The sequence below is a fragment of the Lepeophtheirus salmonis genome, chromosome 1 (genome assembly GCF_016086655.4).
Source record: "Lepeophtheirus salmonis chromosome 1, UVic_Lsal_1.4, whole genome shotgun sequence".
Classification (NCBI taxonomy): Eukaryota; Metazoa; Arthropoda; class Copepoda; order Siphonostomatoida; family Caligidae; genus Lepeophtheirus; species Lepeophtheirus salmonis.
Window position 1 is genome coordinate 29,208,285 of NC_052131.2, and position 17,383 is coordinate 29,225,667.

The following is a 17,383-nucleotide window of genomic DNA, read 5'->3' on the forward strand; positions in this document are numbered from 1 at the left end:
TTTAAAGCGATGGTCCTACACCAGTAGTAGCAAAACTAAAAAAATATTTAATTAGTAGCATTTGCCAATTACCGATTAATCGGTGCATCCCTAGTAAACCTTAGTTACCTGTAATTTTTCTGAGAACATTTTCGCCTCAGGTAATTTTGATTCTTGGATATTTTGCCGCATGACTTATTTGCCACCTTTTCATGTTTTTAAACTATAGGTTTGAACTTTACCTTTAGGCTTTACTGTTGTATTTCAGCTACAGATCAGAAAAAAAAGAAAGAAGGTAAATAGTTCAAGGAAATAAATATATAATAGTGTTTTATAAGGTGTCACGAATCGAGGAACTTAAGTATATTTCGAAAGGACTCATTGGCTAGTGGCACCTTACTCATGGTCATAATCTTAATTGATGATTGAAGAAACATAAGAAACTCCATAGATAGAAAGAAAGGAGTGTTTCAACAGTAAAGTTTGAACCTATATAAAAAGGCAGCGAATATGTCATTCGACGAAACCTATAAGAGGCACAAATGTCCGCGGTATAATAACCTAGAACCCTTATAAGTAAGTAAAACTCCGACTAAGTTAGAGCAATTAATTACATCATGCATTTTTGAATGATATGTGTTCTTAGCAACGGGCGGTATTATAATTTAAAATTTCCTTGTTTTTTTTCTTCAAGAAAGATAGATTGGGTGAGAGAGAGAGAGAGAAATAGGGAGGGAAAAGATGTAAGAATTCACTAAAGTTCTATATTTTCTGTTGATGTTGATAAAGGTGTGGTTCATATTATTCACAATCTACTATATATATATAACGAGCATTGTAGATACATCATCATAAACACACAGCGTACATAGTATGTTATGTACAATTTGGGGCTGCTTAAGGAATAACAAACCCCTTCATTTGGAGGAGTAATTATACGTTTGGATCTATTATGTATATGTAGGTAAAATGTAATGTGTTATATTCAAGTCATAGAACACAGGTTGTTCGTTCTTGTTATTAGTAGTAGGACTACTAATATCATTATTCTCAAATTCATTCTTCTTGTATCCCTTTCTTGGGACACAAATGTACATATAACATACCCTTTTCATAACTATGAACATCCTTTTTTCAGAAGGATAATACGATAATTTGTAGTGAGTGAACACAAAGACAATATATTTAATAGAAAATAAAGAAAAGAAGAAATGTCAATATAAAATTATTTTTCTTGAGACTGGATTATATTTTTATTTTTTCCATTTCTATTAATAAATTATTCTGATTAATCCTTTGGAGGAACATAAATTGCATTTAAAGTTTGCAAACATTCACCTTTCACATCTACAGAATAACAAATTGATATATTTTATAGATGTAAGGGGGCCATATGGGGGCCAAATTCAGTTATACTAATCAAACGAAGGCTCTACGCACATTTTTTGAAAGTAACTGTAATTAAACATTTAAAAAACCATCATTTGTTTGCAGCTATATATTAGGTGACTGACTGTCCTCATATTACATTTGTTAAGAGCGTACAGGAGACGCTTACATAAATTCATGAAATCTCCGAGTTTTTATGGATTAAGTAGATTTTTAGGATGTAAAAAAATCACGGTTTGTCTCCATAGTTGATATACAATAGACCTTTTATATACTAATAAAAAAAATACCAAATAAATGGCAATTTAAAAATAAAGAAATATCAAAATTTACCATCTCCCACCTAAAAATGCAACATTAGTTGTTCACCCCAGCTATCTAATAATAAATTCCCAAAAAGTGAGGTCCTCCTCTATTGCACGGCCCTGTCTAAAACATTTACTTACATATATCAATGCATCCTAGAAATTTGAATACAAAGTCTATAATTATTCTCCTAAATTAATCTGAAATATTGGGTTATATATGTTTATATGATGTAAAAATAAATCAACCATGAATTTTACCTTTCCTTGATTTTTGTTCAAGATTTATATACATTTGCATATGTCATAGACATATTTCAGTCAATTACAGACTTAGTATTCAAACGACCGAAATGAACTGCTAAAATACTCCCAAGAATGTCAACAAGAGTTTAGAGCCTCCATTTTATTTATGAGACTTAATATTATGATACTTTTAAATCTATCAATTATTTCATCGTAACATGACTTTTTGCTACATTAAATATTGCATTTTGTTTCCAAAGGGTTAATCAGAGTATTTTTTGGTAGCAATTGACAATGATTGTAAATCAATGAAAGATACAAAAATTATTTAAGATCATACATACATAATTTTGAGATAAATCTTTCTAGCTATCTTTTGTGTTGCAGTTGTTGGAAAATGGAATGAAAAATGTTACTTTTGAATGTTTTTGTGTTAGGTTCATTACGTATTCCTTCCTCTCTATGGATATTCTCTTTTCTGCATTTCTTGAGATATCTTATATATCTGTAGGTACATACGTTATACATTTAGTATTTTTATTTTATTTAGTGAAAAAGGTGACTTTGAAATTCAAAAAAATAGTTTCCAACTGAACCTTCCCCCCCCCCCTATCCTAGTCTACATCTCTCTTGTTATTTAAGGAACCTATGTATCTTCTTTCTTCAATATATATACCTATATACAATATACTTAGACATATACATTAGGGTGTCTCAGAATAATTATAGGATTATATTTGCAATGCATATCCCTCATTTTTTTTTTTTTTTTTTTTTTTTTGTTTGGTCTCAGCAGAAATATTAGGGAAAATTATTTTTAAGAACAAGAATCACTACTTGAGCGTACAGGGACTGGAATATTTCATACTCAAATGCAATTTACATATAAAAGTACTGATCATAAGGCCCTTGTACCTAATTAGTGTTACATTTATTAAAAAGATGCATACAGTGTTGTACAAAAATGTTTGATTTGTCTAATAATTGGAAAAGTGAAAATAGGCGAATTTTTAAGCGTGCAAGGAACCAATTGTAGAAGCTCAATTATTTCCTTGTACAAGTAAATTATACAATTGTAATTTTGTGCACCTAAAAATCAGTGTGCTTACACTTCTCTACCAATAATCGAACAATATTTGAGTAATTGAACAAGAGTTTATAAAGAAGTGATTCCTAAGCTTTTTATCACTACTGAGTCCTATAACATTTTTAATATCCCGCAACTTATAAAATATGTTCGAACAAATACACAGAAAAGTCCCAGTTGGAAAACATTGCTCTAAAGTTTGTGATATCGAGTTTACATATTTTGTTCTATTCATTGTGTACCTCATAGTTATACAACAAGTTTTCAATTGTAGAAGAACGATTGGAGTAAGTTTTTTTGAAAGATATTAATGATGACGCTTTACTAATTAATTATCTCATCATCTATAAAAGAAAAGGGATGTTGAAACTTCTTATTACTTGTATGACAGTCTTAAAACAAAATAAAAATACTTCATATTCCTTGAATCACCTTAATATACCTACAATATATTATGTTACATCTCCTCTTCTCTTAAGCAAGTGTCATTTAACTGCTACATTAAAAGGAATGTTGATGTTGTTATTATTCCTTCAGCTTTGATCTATTTTAAACGAAAGAAGAAAGAAAAAAAAAGAAAAAGAAGGGCATTGACTGCCACCATTATTATTAAGCAAGTAAGTAAGAAACCTTCTAAAAACCATTTAAAGAAAATATCTTAATAGATCTCATCGTGGTCTTAGATACGTTATGGGTACCCCCCCCCTCCCTCTTTCCCTAAATATATTCTATCAATTGTTTTAATCTTAGGCAATAAATATTACCACCATCTATAAAATTGTATTAAGAATTATTCAGTCTTTTTTTTATTTTGAAAATACAAAGAAAAAAAGAAGAGCAGAAAACCATAAAAACAGCAGAAAAAGGTATTCGACCACTAATTAAAAGACTTTCCCGGTATGTCTCTCCGCTTGTCAACTTGGAGGGACCGGCAAAATGAGCAGCAAATATAAAAATAATAATAATGAAAAAGAACAGAAAATATTTAAAAATAAACATTAATTATACTACAACATGTCTGCTGTTATTACAAATCAAAGGGAGAAGTAGAGAAACACACGCAGGTAAATAACGTTTAAAGATGATTAAATGTGACGTCAATTCACAACGTTGGACAATTATCTCTCTTTCTTTCCCTCACTTCACTTTCGATAGAGAAAAATGAACAAACAACTAACATCATTGGTATGTTCTTTGCAACTACGATGTCAGCTCAACATGAATATATCAAAATGTGGAATCAATCTCCTCGTTGGTACTTGTAGGGTATCAAAAAAGGAAGAAAACATGACACAATCTAGATATTATATTATATGTTGAATAATTTCAGGTCAAAATAAAGGTGAACAAGAACAGGGGGGAAGGGGGAATGATAATAATAATAAATTAAAAAAACCTTAAAGGTTAGGAAAAACTTAACGGATTTATGACGGCTCAAGTGGGGTTCTGCCCACTATTCATAACACACACTCACACAACAATAGCACCTTACCTTGCAAACGTTTTTCAGTGTCCCAGAACTTTTGTAGTTCACTAAAGTACTTGTCGAGTATAAAGACCTTAGACATGCCGCCGAATGATGCTTCTCCGTCTAATGATCATTACACAAAACTAATTTTTTTTCTAAAAATAAAGCACTCGGCATAACACTTGTAAATAAATTCTTCTAAAAGCACATCATCATGTTGTGATAAATAAATAATTTAAATAACTATATTATAATATTAATATAAGATAACTACACAAGGGTTAGTTGATTTTTTGTAAAAAAAAAATCGCCCTTACAGAGGAGATACAACACATCTACTGGTGGTAGTATTGGTTACTGCCGCTGAGTGCTGCTGCTGCTAAGTCACCACACTATGCACCACCTCTCCAAGAACGAGGAGGAGAAGAAGAATAATCGCACTCACTCGTATTATTATACTCATTCTAAGGCGAGCTTTCCACTTATAACAACGATAATAATAATAAACAAAAAAAATCATCAAATCTTTATATTTTTTTTTTTACTTCTTATTATTCCCCTTGAGGGTCTAGATTTTTCTCCTTTTCTTCTTCTTCAGACCGGAATATATGTATAGAAGGAGAATAATACAGGTTCTTCAAAAATTATACGAAGTAAGTTACAATACTCTGATAAGTAGTGTCCAAAAAATACTATACTAAAATATAATACTAGCGGTGAAATGTTGGTCATTTTACTCCGTAAAATAAATACTTGTAAGTCGGACATAATATTATTAATACAGTAAGCTCTCTTTATGATAAATGAGCTTAAATACATATTCGATTAGATAAAGGGCTTAACAAATAAAAAGTGTGTAAATCTTCTCAGGTAAGGGGGGAGAATAAATACACACACTTTGAGATCATGTAGGGAAACATTAAAGTATATATATATGTGCCCGATAGGCGTTCGTATAAGGTACAGAGAAGAAGACGATATAGAAATAATGATAGAGAAATATTTAGTAATAACTAATAATATTAGTATATAATGTAGTAACAGAGCCCATTTCTCAAAAGTTGACAACTTTTTTTAGGGGTAGGTTAATAAAAAATAGATCATTTTTTATTTAAATTGGGAGATATATTGGATCCTTACTCTCAATATATATTATTATATAAGTGTGTACAACATGGGATATCTATTTGTACAAGTTGTAACTTAAGCAGTTTGTAAATTACAATTAGTACGTCTCATAACATCCTAATTGCAATTTGATAATTTATATCAAAATAGTAAAAAAATATTGCATTATCCTCACCAAAATTACTCTAAATTCTTCAATTCATTTTTTGGTAGCAACTTGTACAGTTTACATATGTAAGTAAATTCTCATACACAATATATATATAATATAAACATATAACGTTTTATAATGTCTCTTTATAGTACCGCTCAACTCTCCTCCTTGCTTTGGTAAGTCAACACAGCCTCTTTTACCTAAAAAAACAAAAAATAATACTTATTTAAAATTTAAAAAAAATTAAGTTACGTCATTTAGAATAATCAGATTATGTTTTTATAAGGTTTTCATCCAAGAACTGTCCGTAAATTTATCAGTCTTAGGAATAAATTATAGGTATGCTTCACTTCTTCCAAATGTAAATACATACTTAACAAAAAAAAAAATTAAATACTAAGTAACATAATCATTTCTTGCCAATTGGCATGGAAAAAATCAAAATGGTTATTTTTTTTTTCTTTACATGTCTTTTTATTATTATTTTTTTTCTTTTTCTTTTTTGAGGCAACCAAGCATGAGTATGTAAGTAGATGTTACCGACCGTTACAAAGTTTTATAAAAAAAGTGTTTTTTGGAAAATAACGACTTGACTATCCTTAAGAAATGGACACAATATATGTGTATTAGTGTTAAGACTGTTGATCGATCCAAGATTTCCAGACATAAGCCCAAACTTTTAAAATATATCAGAAATATAAATTCATTCAAATGTTATAATTCTCACGTTATACATAGTTATCAATTACAGCATCCATGAACAACAACAAAAATGTTGAAATAATGGGTAAAGATATAAGATATATGGGGGATTCATTTAATTAAGATCAACCTTAACAATTAAAAATAAAAAGTATGTTTGTTTATATATTTAGAAAAAATTATGTATACCTATAATGATTTATCTCCAGTTTTCCTGGGATTTATTGGGATTGTACAATGTACGCATAAGAAAAATTCCATGGAAATATTATCTTTAATTATTTCTAATAAATTTACCCAAAACAATAGTGTTTATGGGAAAATATATTATATGAATTTTGCAGGGAAATAATAAAACTTAATTGTATGTGGATAAATAAATTTTTATATCGTAGACTAGTGATTCCCGTAGAGTATCGTCTAGAAATCCATAAGATTATCAAGTTTATTAAGAAATTGTTGTTTAAAAAAAACTAAGCCGTCATTAAGAAATGCATTTACAATAATACATAAAAAAAAAGTAATAAAAAGTCTTTAAAATAAAAATTGTAGACATAATACTTGTGTAAAATTAGCTACTCTCAAAAAAGTACGCATAAGGGGCTTCCCAGTGATGAAAAGGCTGGGAATCCCTTTCATAAATATATGTAGTATCGAGTAAAAATAATAGTGGAGGTTGTGAGATATTTTAAACGCCTAAGTTCCGAGTTTTCCTACCATTTTAAAATAGAAAAATTTTCAATATATAATTATCAAGTCACTAGTGAGTGCTGCAAAGAGCCTATTGCCATTTATTTATAGATTGTAATGATGATACTTGAAAAGTAAAGTTATTGCTTATAATACAAAATAACTAAAAAATGTCATTATTGAATGACAAAAACTATACATATTATATATAATACAGTATTTCAAGAAGTCTTAACTAGTATACGGTAACGGTAAAAACCTTTCAATAATTTTGATTAATTCCTCGTATTCTTCTGAATAATCGCTTCTTAATTATATCTATCTTATATGTACATATGTAAACTATAATAGATTTGTTTCTTCTTCAGATCAACAACTGTGATTATGTTTTAGATGAATAATATATATATAATAGATAATATTTATTGTAGATTGACACTGGTCATAATTCATAAATATGAATAGAAGCAAGAAGGGAAATAAAAATTGATTCTTGAATGGTTGGCTTCTTAAGAACTTTTATGACTGAATGATTATCAGTATACTTAATACTAAATTTTGGTTAATTAATTATTTTTACAATATAATAATTTATAATTTGTGAGTTAGAAGAATAAAAAAATAAAGTTCTTTTGCAACATTTGACTGAATACCCAGCTACCTATACATAATTTTAAATTACAGCATGTTACAAACATGACATAGTACTTACAAAGTCTACTTAATCACACAACTTAATAATGATATTAAATATTATTATAACTATAAAAATGATTTACTATATGTCTTGATGAGTGAATTGCTCAGTTTCCGGTAATTATAGGAATGGAAAACTATGTACATATATATCTCATTTTTATTCCGTTTGATGTATGTAGATACTCATCAAAAAGTATTTATAAATGGTAGAACGGCCTTTATTGTTATTTTATCAATATATATCCATTCATAATAGTCATAGAAATTTGGCATTTATTAATGTAATAGACATAACGAGAATTCACAAACGATGTATCTATTAAGGAGTGTCTCTTAGGATCTCGAGATCTCTTGTTTTTTACTATTGGGAAAATGCCCAAGAAATTATTTCTCCCCGGAAAATCCCAATGTATAACAACCGATCCAAAAAAAAGCCACAAAGCAAAGCATAAGTGAGCGTCGCTCACGATTTTAAGTGAGCAGGAAATATTTAAACTTAAAAAAAATAAAAAAATGTATATACATTTCTTGAGCGGTATTAATGCTATACTATGAAAGAATTTGATATTTTTGAAGTAATTGGAGAAGAAACAGTAAATATTCTAGAACTAATTGCTTATTAGAATTAATTCATTTCACCCACCGCATCAATTGAATAAAACACAGCATTTTCGACAATTGTTGTATTTGTTTCGAGACTGAGAACTCATTTAAGAAATAAAAATGTTGATTGTTTAGACTTTTATGGGTATATTTCAAGTCTAAATAGTACGTGCTATACCCAGGCTTGTAAGCGATCAGGAAAAAAATTGAGATCAGAAATTCACTGCGATATAATTCTATTATAATTATAAAATATAATATATGTAGAAAAAACTAAAGTATAGGCAAATAATAAAATATCTACATAAATTATTTCTCTTCTAGCTTTTTATTTAACACTAACAGGAGCTGCTTCTCGAAGTTGCCGTCTCTCAGCCTCTGCTTAGTCCTCCTCAGGATCTGTTTGGCCTTGGAGAACAAACGTTCACACCATTGGGGAGAAGCACAAAATTGTATCTTTGAAATACCTTTTTGGTCCTCCAGTAGGCCAAAATAATTTCCAGACCTTCAAAGTCATCCTCTAGGTATCTTTGCATTTCCTGTTTGATGGTATCCATCTATTTGGGACGTTTGGGGAAGAAATTACTCTTCAGTATTTACAGTGCCAAAAATTCTTATTTATAAATTTCGGCCGAAATCAGCTCCCACGACATATATGTATAAGGATCGAAACAAAGTCAAGCCTGATGTCATAAAGTTCGAGAAGAAAATCAAGACAAAGTGCATTAGACTCAAGACCAAAACTGTGATGTGTCGAGACCGAGTCGAGACCAAAACCATAAAAATGTCAAGAACCACAGCACTATTACATGATACAAATTGATCGGATTGCATTTTTTTTTCTTGCTATTTCTGTTGCGATATAAAGATCAGGACTAATTGCGATATAATATTGCCATATCACAATTAATCGCTGATCAGAAAAAAAAAACTCGGATCAACAAGCCTGGCTATACCTAATAATATAGTCTAGGTATATTTTTAAAAATATTGCAACATTTAATAAAGGAATGATGTATTATATATTTGTTTTTGTAAAATGGGGTAATATCCATAATAAATAAGATTTATAATTTAAAAATGAATACCAGTTTCTTATAATATAAATAACATCCTTAAATTAGCATGTTGGTTTATTCCATTTCTTAATTATATATATTTAAAAAAAAGCAAAAGTAAAAAAAAAAAATACTGAATTTTGGGAATTGTAATTATAGATAGAAATTTCCTTTTCCGAAAAATAAATTTATTAAAAAAGTCATTTTTCTCCCTGAAATTTATTTTCTAAAACAGTCATTTTTGTATGGGATTCCGAATCAAAACAATTTTTTTACTGATACAATTTTAGGATCAAAATAATTTGGACCAACTTAACAAATATTATAAAATATCTAGGGTCTCCAGACAAAATACTACATGTTTGACATGAGTGTAGTGACTCTTGATTTGGACCTGCTATCTTTAAGTATTTTGGTATATTTATGAGGAATTTTGTTTCTTAGTTAGTTGGAGGAATCCCATATTTAGACCTCACTTTGTCTTATTATCAACTTAAACTGATAAAGTTGTATAATATTTCCATATACATTATACCTACATAGAAAAATTCATTAACAGTCCTATATCGTTAGAATGTAGATTCAGAGACACATAAATTACATTTTCCGTTAATTAAAAATAATTTAAATGAAAAAATAATCATTTAATTAAGATCAACCTTAACAATTGAATATAAAAAGTATGTACGTTTATATATTTAGAAAAAAAATGTATAGCTATAATGGTGTATCTCCAGTTTTCCTGGGATTTATCTGGTTTTACAATGCACGCTCAAGGGAAATTCCCGGGAAATATTATCCTTAATTATTTCATAATAAAGTCCTTTAGGATCATTCGTTAAATGAAAAGCTGAATAATTACACTAACCAACAAAATCACACTTATTTTATGGACTAGAATTGTATATGCTCAACTTAGTAGAGTTTGATCCCTTGATTCTAAATATGGCCTTATTTTTCTCTCAGAGCCTTGTGGCCTTTAGAAAAAGGACATACATTTTTTTTTTTTTAAGGTTCAAAGCTGTGTGAAGCCCTCGCTGTTGAAGATCCAAAATATCACTGAAGGACATTTTTTTTTTTAAGTTGCAGACTGAGCAGACTTATTTATTTTCTAAAACTCTAATTCTTTAAAACTGATAAAGGAGGGAACATGTAAGTACAAAATGTGTTACCTCATGGATAATGGAAAGCGACACTGAGTATTTATTGGTGAGCTATAAAGGTTTATTATTTTTTTAACATAACAACAGGTCATATTTTTTACAGACTATACAGATGATAGGTCCACGATAACAGTACTATAAAGGAACTTGCTATTCATTAATTTCAAATGTTATATACGTAGCTTCCGCTAATCATCCACTTTCGTGTCTGTCTATAGACTTACATACTTGCTTGATTAAGACATAATTAAAGCATTTCAATTTAATTTGGACATTTTTGATACCTCCATACTTGACACCATTGGCCGTAAGTTAATTTGAGATAACCCTGATAGGATGGATGTAAGGAGTAATATAAATATGATGGCACGAGAATTGAATGCATTTCAAATTCAATTGCTCATAATATGTGTAATGATAGGTTCCATGGGTATATTTTTCAATTTTCAAAACCTCATCGTACAAACTTAGGAATAATATTGTAGTAACAAACATAAGGGATGTCTTTTTGTGACAATTAAATACATAGGATATTCAATGGATTATATTTAAGGGCACATAAGTGGTCCAATTGTTCGCGAACTTATTATTTAAGAAGAATTATGCAATTCATATAAGAAATAGTATTCCTCTTAAGCATTCATAACAAAAACAAAATTATAATTATCTAAGTTTCCTGTTTATCATTCCAATATTGTTAATTAATATTTCAGTTGATTTATACATAAGATTAAATATATAGGTACAAATCAATAAAAATATTGTGCTCTATATTTAATAGGGTTGTATCGGTCATCTCCAGTCCAGTCTCAATTATCAGATTTTTTGAAAAATTAGCATAAAATAGACCCACCGATGACGCAACCCCCAAATTTACAAGAATAAAAAATATCTTTTATAAAAATACATTTATTATCAATATTTTTATACTACAATTTTGTAAATATTATACAAATATATTGTATTTACAAACAAAAATCCTGTGGACGCTCCTATAAATGCCTTGAATTATCCTTCACAACTTTTTTTATTTTGTATTTTTAAGCATAAAAATACCGAAACTGATATAGGAAATAGAATCGCTACATAAATGTTGGTATAATTAAAACTCTCTATACACAATAATTTAACACTTTTTTTTAAAATGTATCAATTAATGTTCATCTTCAACATCAAGTGTTTGTAGATTTTATAAATAGTTAATAGCCACTTCAAATTAAGCTATAAATAGATTATTTCATTGTACCAATCTATTTGGGTTACATATAATGTTAATCCTATTATATGTATTCATAATTTAATCTATTCCCACAGAGTTAAAAAACTAATTTAAATCAATAAATCCGTTCAAAGTAACAATATTTACATTAATTAAATGATTCTGTTTCATTTTATACATATAATAAATAAATAAAAAATGACTCATAATAAAATACACACAAAAAAGTACTGTCTAACAAGCATCAAGTTGTAACAAAATATTGAAGTCTTAAGAGACTATTTGAGCATAAGAAATACATATTTTTTGAAAGCCGCACTTTTAAAAAAAGGTACAACAAATATGATATATAAAGTCTATTGAACTTACTTGAACACAGATGCTTACACACATGGAAGAAAGAATATATATATATATATATAAACACAACTTGAATAGAAAACTACTCACTATAAAATATAAATGCTTAAAAAAAAAGCGAAGCTGTGACAAAAATGGTAATACTGAATGAAGAATAAGTATGTTGGTAAAAAACATATTGTATTTTAGAATAATGACACAACTAATTTGAATAGTGAAGAAAAAAAAGTCATATATTTTAAAGTAATAGATAATTATGCAATAGGTTCTAATAGAAAACAACCTTCATTTTTTTTTTTTTTTTTTTTTTTTTTGCAAATTAATGCTTCATTTGGACATCAAGGTTAATGCGTGGCCGGAATTTTCTGATCTCTTAAAAATTAGAATCTTTTCCATTTCTAAGAACAACAATGATAGTTTATTTTCTTGAAAATCTATGAAAATCAAGGACTTTTGATTTTGCTTAAATCGATTTTTTTGAGTTTTTGGTTAGAAATTGAGAATTGTTGTATTATTGAAAGTAACTCACTGACTGTTTTTGCACAAAATAATTAATTTTTACATATTTTAATTAAAATTAGATTTGTAATTATTCAAAAATCATGAAATCATAGTACATTTTCGCTATAAGGTAATACATTTGCAACACTGGACCAGGTCATAAGTAATAAATACGTAATTTTTTTTGTATAATGATCAGAATCATTATATATAGAATATTATTCATGAATTTTTTGAGCCAAAAAATTTGTCAAGCTCTCAAGGATTTCAAAACTAAAGTATGAAAGCTTTATAGGGTTAAACACTCAGAAGAAGAGGCATGGATGAGGTTAGTCAAAACAATAATTATCATTCAAAAGTCCTGCCTTTACTCAAAACTGACAGAGCAGGATGTTTTTGAGATTTTTTTTCCCCTTCTCCCAATTACAAGCAGATATCTATCTACGAGCTATCTATCTCGTATTTGACAAAATTAGTCGTATCAAAGTATAAGTTGTGTTTGTAGGTAAATACTAAATAATGTATGTACATTATAATATGGATATTACCTACACAAAGAGGGAAGAAAAAAATTCATAGTCTATATACATATATATTTCAAATACCGTCATCATAAACAAAACAACATTTGCTCCGTCTTTATAATTATTTATTAGTTTTCTGTTGAAACAAAAAGTCATAAATTAATCTTTCTTTCTTTCCGTCTTCTTTTAAAGGTTCTTTAAGGAAAACGTGAGATATTTTATTAAAATGAAGTAAGGGAATTGTTTTAAAACGAAGAGAATATATAAAAAATATATTTATATAAAGAAAAATAAATAAAATTTCTTTTGTTTTTGTGAAAGTGATAGTTACTGTCATAAATGCTTCATTATATGTATATGTTGTGTACAAGTTGCGATTTATTTACAAGTTCTAACTTGAATAAACTTATTGTTCAAGTTACAATTTGTACGTCTCATTACGCTTTATTTAATAATAATATCAGTCATTTTAATCATCAATAACTAGATGATGATATCATTTCATTTTTCTCTATTAAAGTGACTCATTTATTATTAAGCACTTATGAGCAATGCCTTCGCTACCCCCCAAAACTTTTTATCAGATAAATATGTACATTCAAGAAATAAACCTATTTATAAAAGTAAGTAATCATATTACAGTATTGATAATTTTTGGGGCTAAGCCCCCCGCACCCAATAATGAAAGCTAGTATTGCCCCTGTTTATGAGTAATCATATTTTTTAACTTAATCATGTGGCTCAGAATACTACTGATCCATTAACAGTTTCAATCAAAATAGTCAAAAATTGTATCAACCATCTATGGAGTACTAAGTACTTATCTTCATCACAAGTACTCGCCATTCAAAATTACTCATTTCATTTTTGAATTTCAACTTGTACACGACATATATAGTTTATGTACAAGTTGATATTTGTATATGCATATATACACATAGATTGTAAAAGTAACAAGTTATAATTAGTACATCTTATTTAATTATAATCACCGCAATTTTAATTATTGACTATGCTGTCATTTGATTTTGATCTATTAAAATTACTTATTAATTAATTGTAATTATAATTTAGTTATATTTTTGTGTCAGTGAATATTCTTTAATTTGTAGTTTTATTAAAAAGTCAAAAATTATCGATTTAAAAACCGATTTAAATAATGGCATTATCCTTTTTACAAATAGTTATATTAAATTTATCATTTAAAACTACTTATTCAAGTTTTCGCTTGCAACTCGTTCAATCTATATTTACAAGTAGGAGTTTCTACGTTCCATCACGTTTTTCTTCATTATAATTTCCAATAAGTTATTAATGACATTATTTCATCTTGTTCTATTAATATAACTGATTAATAGGTTATTGTAATTGTATGTACGAGTGACAAAACTTTGGGTTTTGTGGGTTGTGGTTAAGACCATCTTACTTGAAACATGACCTTATAACTTATGATTGTTATTTTTGAAGTTAAGAAAACATTTTGAGCTTTAGCTTTAGTCTGAGTGTTGACCAAGAATTTGAAAGAATTGAAGTTCAGTTAAGATTGATTTTGAAGGTTTGAGATCAAGATGAGAAAAAAACTTCTAAATTTGTCTCAAGGCTAATCTAGAGAATCATATCTCTTCTGAGATAACTTGAACTTTATAATATGCCACAAAATAGTAATTAGTTAGCAATATTTACTATAAAAGTCAAAAATTACATTTCTACTATATCGAACATCCAATTGAATTTCTATCATTGCATTATACTTAATTATCCCTTCAAGTTCCAACAACTTTGCAACTCATATCACAAAACTAACTGAATAACAAACTATATCAATGAAAATAGCATAAGACTTTCAGTAAGGAAATATCTCATACCGTATGGGATATTTCCATACGTACTAATTTTGCATGCTGTGCTTGATTTAAAAGAGAGAGGGAAAAAGGTAGAATATACCTTTTATTATAGTTTCAACAAATTCATTTGAAAAATGGAGGAAGTAAAATTATGAATAAAATATCCTTTAGCGTTTAAAATACAAACGTGTTGTATATATATAATGTAGGTATATAAAATTAACATTCATAATTTAAAAATAAACAAAAATCTGAAATACGATATTTGAAACGATAAATACCACAGTTCCTATTTTTTTTTATTTTTCAATCTTAATATTAATGATACAAATAATAAAGATTTGTTCCACAAATTGATTGTAAGAAATATAATTTTTGTTCCCTAAGCATAACTATAAAAGCCAATGAACTACATACATCCCAAAAAGGTAGAAGTAGTCCCTTAATTGTTTTAAAGTATACTAAGCATAATAATAAACTTGCTAGATTTTAAATGAGTTTATCAGCAGGATACAACTATTTGATGAAACTTATTGAGGTTATGTGTTGTTGTTGTTTTTTTTGTAGTCTTAAAAGCTAAACCTTTTTTCTTAATAACATATGTCTATACTTGTGCTGTGCGTTGGAAACATAATTTCTAGACCGGTGTAAGAGAGTTATATTTTTTTTGTAAGACCAAACTAATTTGTTCTGGATCGGTTATGTTGTGAAACTTGGGTTGACAAACAAATCACTCTTGCAAAAAAAAATTATCATTTTTAAGAAAATAAATTTGATTGAAAAATTAAACACAGTTACCTTTATTTTCTTTCGCAACCTTTCCTCAAAAAAAAAAAAAAAAAAAAACAGAAAAAATCCCAAAATCAATTGGTAGTAATCAGCCAATAACACATCCCCCAACTATGGAATTATTATTCAATAATTAAAGAGAATTGTTCAAAGCTTAACAAAAGCTAATTCGAATTCAATCAAATTAACGTTCAGAACAACACTGATAAAGGGAACGATGCAGAATCATCGGCAATTGTCAACAAAATACTGTGTAAAATTGAATATAAATGTGATAACACCGTGGAAATCATCTTTTTTTTAGGAAAAAAAATTGTGGTCTATAGCATTAAATTTCAGTACACAGTTTATTTTCGTTTAAATTTATGTAAGTCCAGGGATTCAAACCACGATCTAAACTGAACTATTGGTCTAGATCACTCTAGAAATAAAATCACTTAAAACTAGTGTTGGGCCGGCTTAAAAAAAAAATCAAGACTACAGTTCTCTCGGTCCAGTCTTAATTAATTTCGTTAGTACCAGAACCAAAGAACATATATATAGGAAGAACTAGAAGAACAATATGGGCAGTTCATGTGAATTGGTAGCCTTCATTTTCATCTGCGTAAAACCTCTGAAATTTTGGTCTACAACTGATTATTCAGTTGTAGCAAATGTTAAAAAATATCAACATTTATCCTAGAATTGATTCTTCTTTCCTGTTGCTCGCTCCTTTCATTCATCTAACACGTTACTCTTATAATTATTTTTATTTTTTGCCTTGAACCGATCTTTATCGGTCCTTTGGTACTACGTCATTTCAACTGTTTAAGTTTCATGAATAGCTAGATCCTAAATCATTATTTATAACCTCAATTATATTTATTCATAGTTCTGGTCTGGAATTAATTTTTTGTATAACCATACAATACTGAAGTATTGTACGATCTTGCCATCATTCATTATTTTTTCAGTCCTAGCTACGATCTTAGGACCAACTAATCGGTCCTAGGACTGTTGAATGGGAGAACACGATTAGACCAATTATAAAAAAAACTGATTAAGAAATTAAGTCTTAAGACCTACCCGGGAAAAAAATCAGTCTCAACACTAGTATGTACCTAAATAGTAGTAGCCTATGGGTAATAGTGCTTTATTTGAAGAAGAAAAAAAGCTTTAAACAGCTCCAAAATATCTAAAAGATTATCTCCCATGTACTCTACATACAAACAACGTTATCCGAAATTTGATATTTTATATGAAATAATGTAATTTAACCTTTAACAAAGAAGAAACAAAACAAAAAATATAACTCACTTATCCATTAAAAGTTATTTAATACCCAACCATATTTACTACAGTATACATATTATATTAAACAATAATAAATAAAATTCATTGAAAAAGACGAGTACATACTCCTTCATAGAAGCAGTCTGAAGGAAACGTGAGACAGGAGAGGAATTTGCAAATATTTGAAGGATAATAAATTCCAC

General features: G+C 28.3%; 2 protein-coding genes and 1 long non-coding RNA gene across 8 annotated transcripts in view; 1 reads left to right on the plus strand and 2 right to left on the minus strand.

Annotated features, from left to right (window-relative positions):
- The window catches only part of LOC121117966 (XK-related protein 6), a 492,224-nt gene that overhangs the window by 397,228 nt on the left and 77,613 nt on the right, over positions 1-17,383 (minus strand). The window lies entirely within an intron of this gene.
- The window catches only part of dachs (unconventional myosin-IXb-like dachs), a 185,278-nt gene that overhangs the window by 39,976 nt on the left and 127,919 nt on the right, over positions 1-17,383 (minus strand). For 2 of the 6 annotated variants that reach the window (XM_071890594.1, XM_071890602.1), the window contains one exon: positions 5,909-5,956. The exons of 2 other annotated variants lie outside the window; for them this stretch is intronic. In XM_071890594.1, the coding sequence (XP_071746695.1) occupies positions 5,909-5,956 (48 nt within the window). Of the gene's footprint in view, positions 1-4,498; positions 4,855-5,908; positions 5,957-17,383 lie in introns of those variants that run through there. 2 more of the 6 variants (XM_040713171.2, XM_040713175.2) reach the window with 2 other exon arrangements.
- Positions 5,696-8,909, plus strand: LOC121118612 (uncharacterized). Its single transcript, XR_005864516.2, has 3 exons — positions 5,696-5,836; positions 5,906-5,932; positions 8,775-8,909. It is a non-coding gene; the product is annotated as an uncharacterized lncRNA (long non-coding RNA).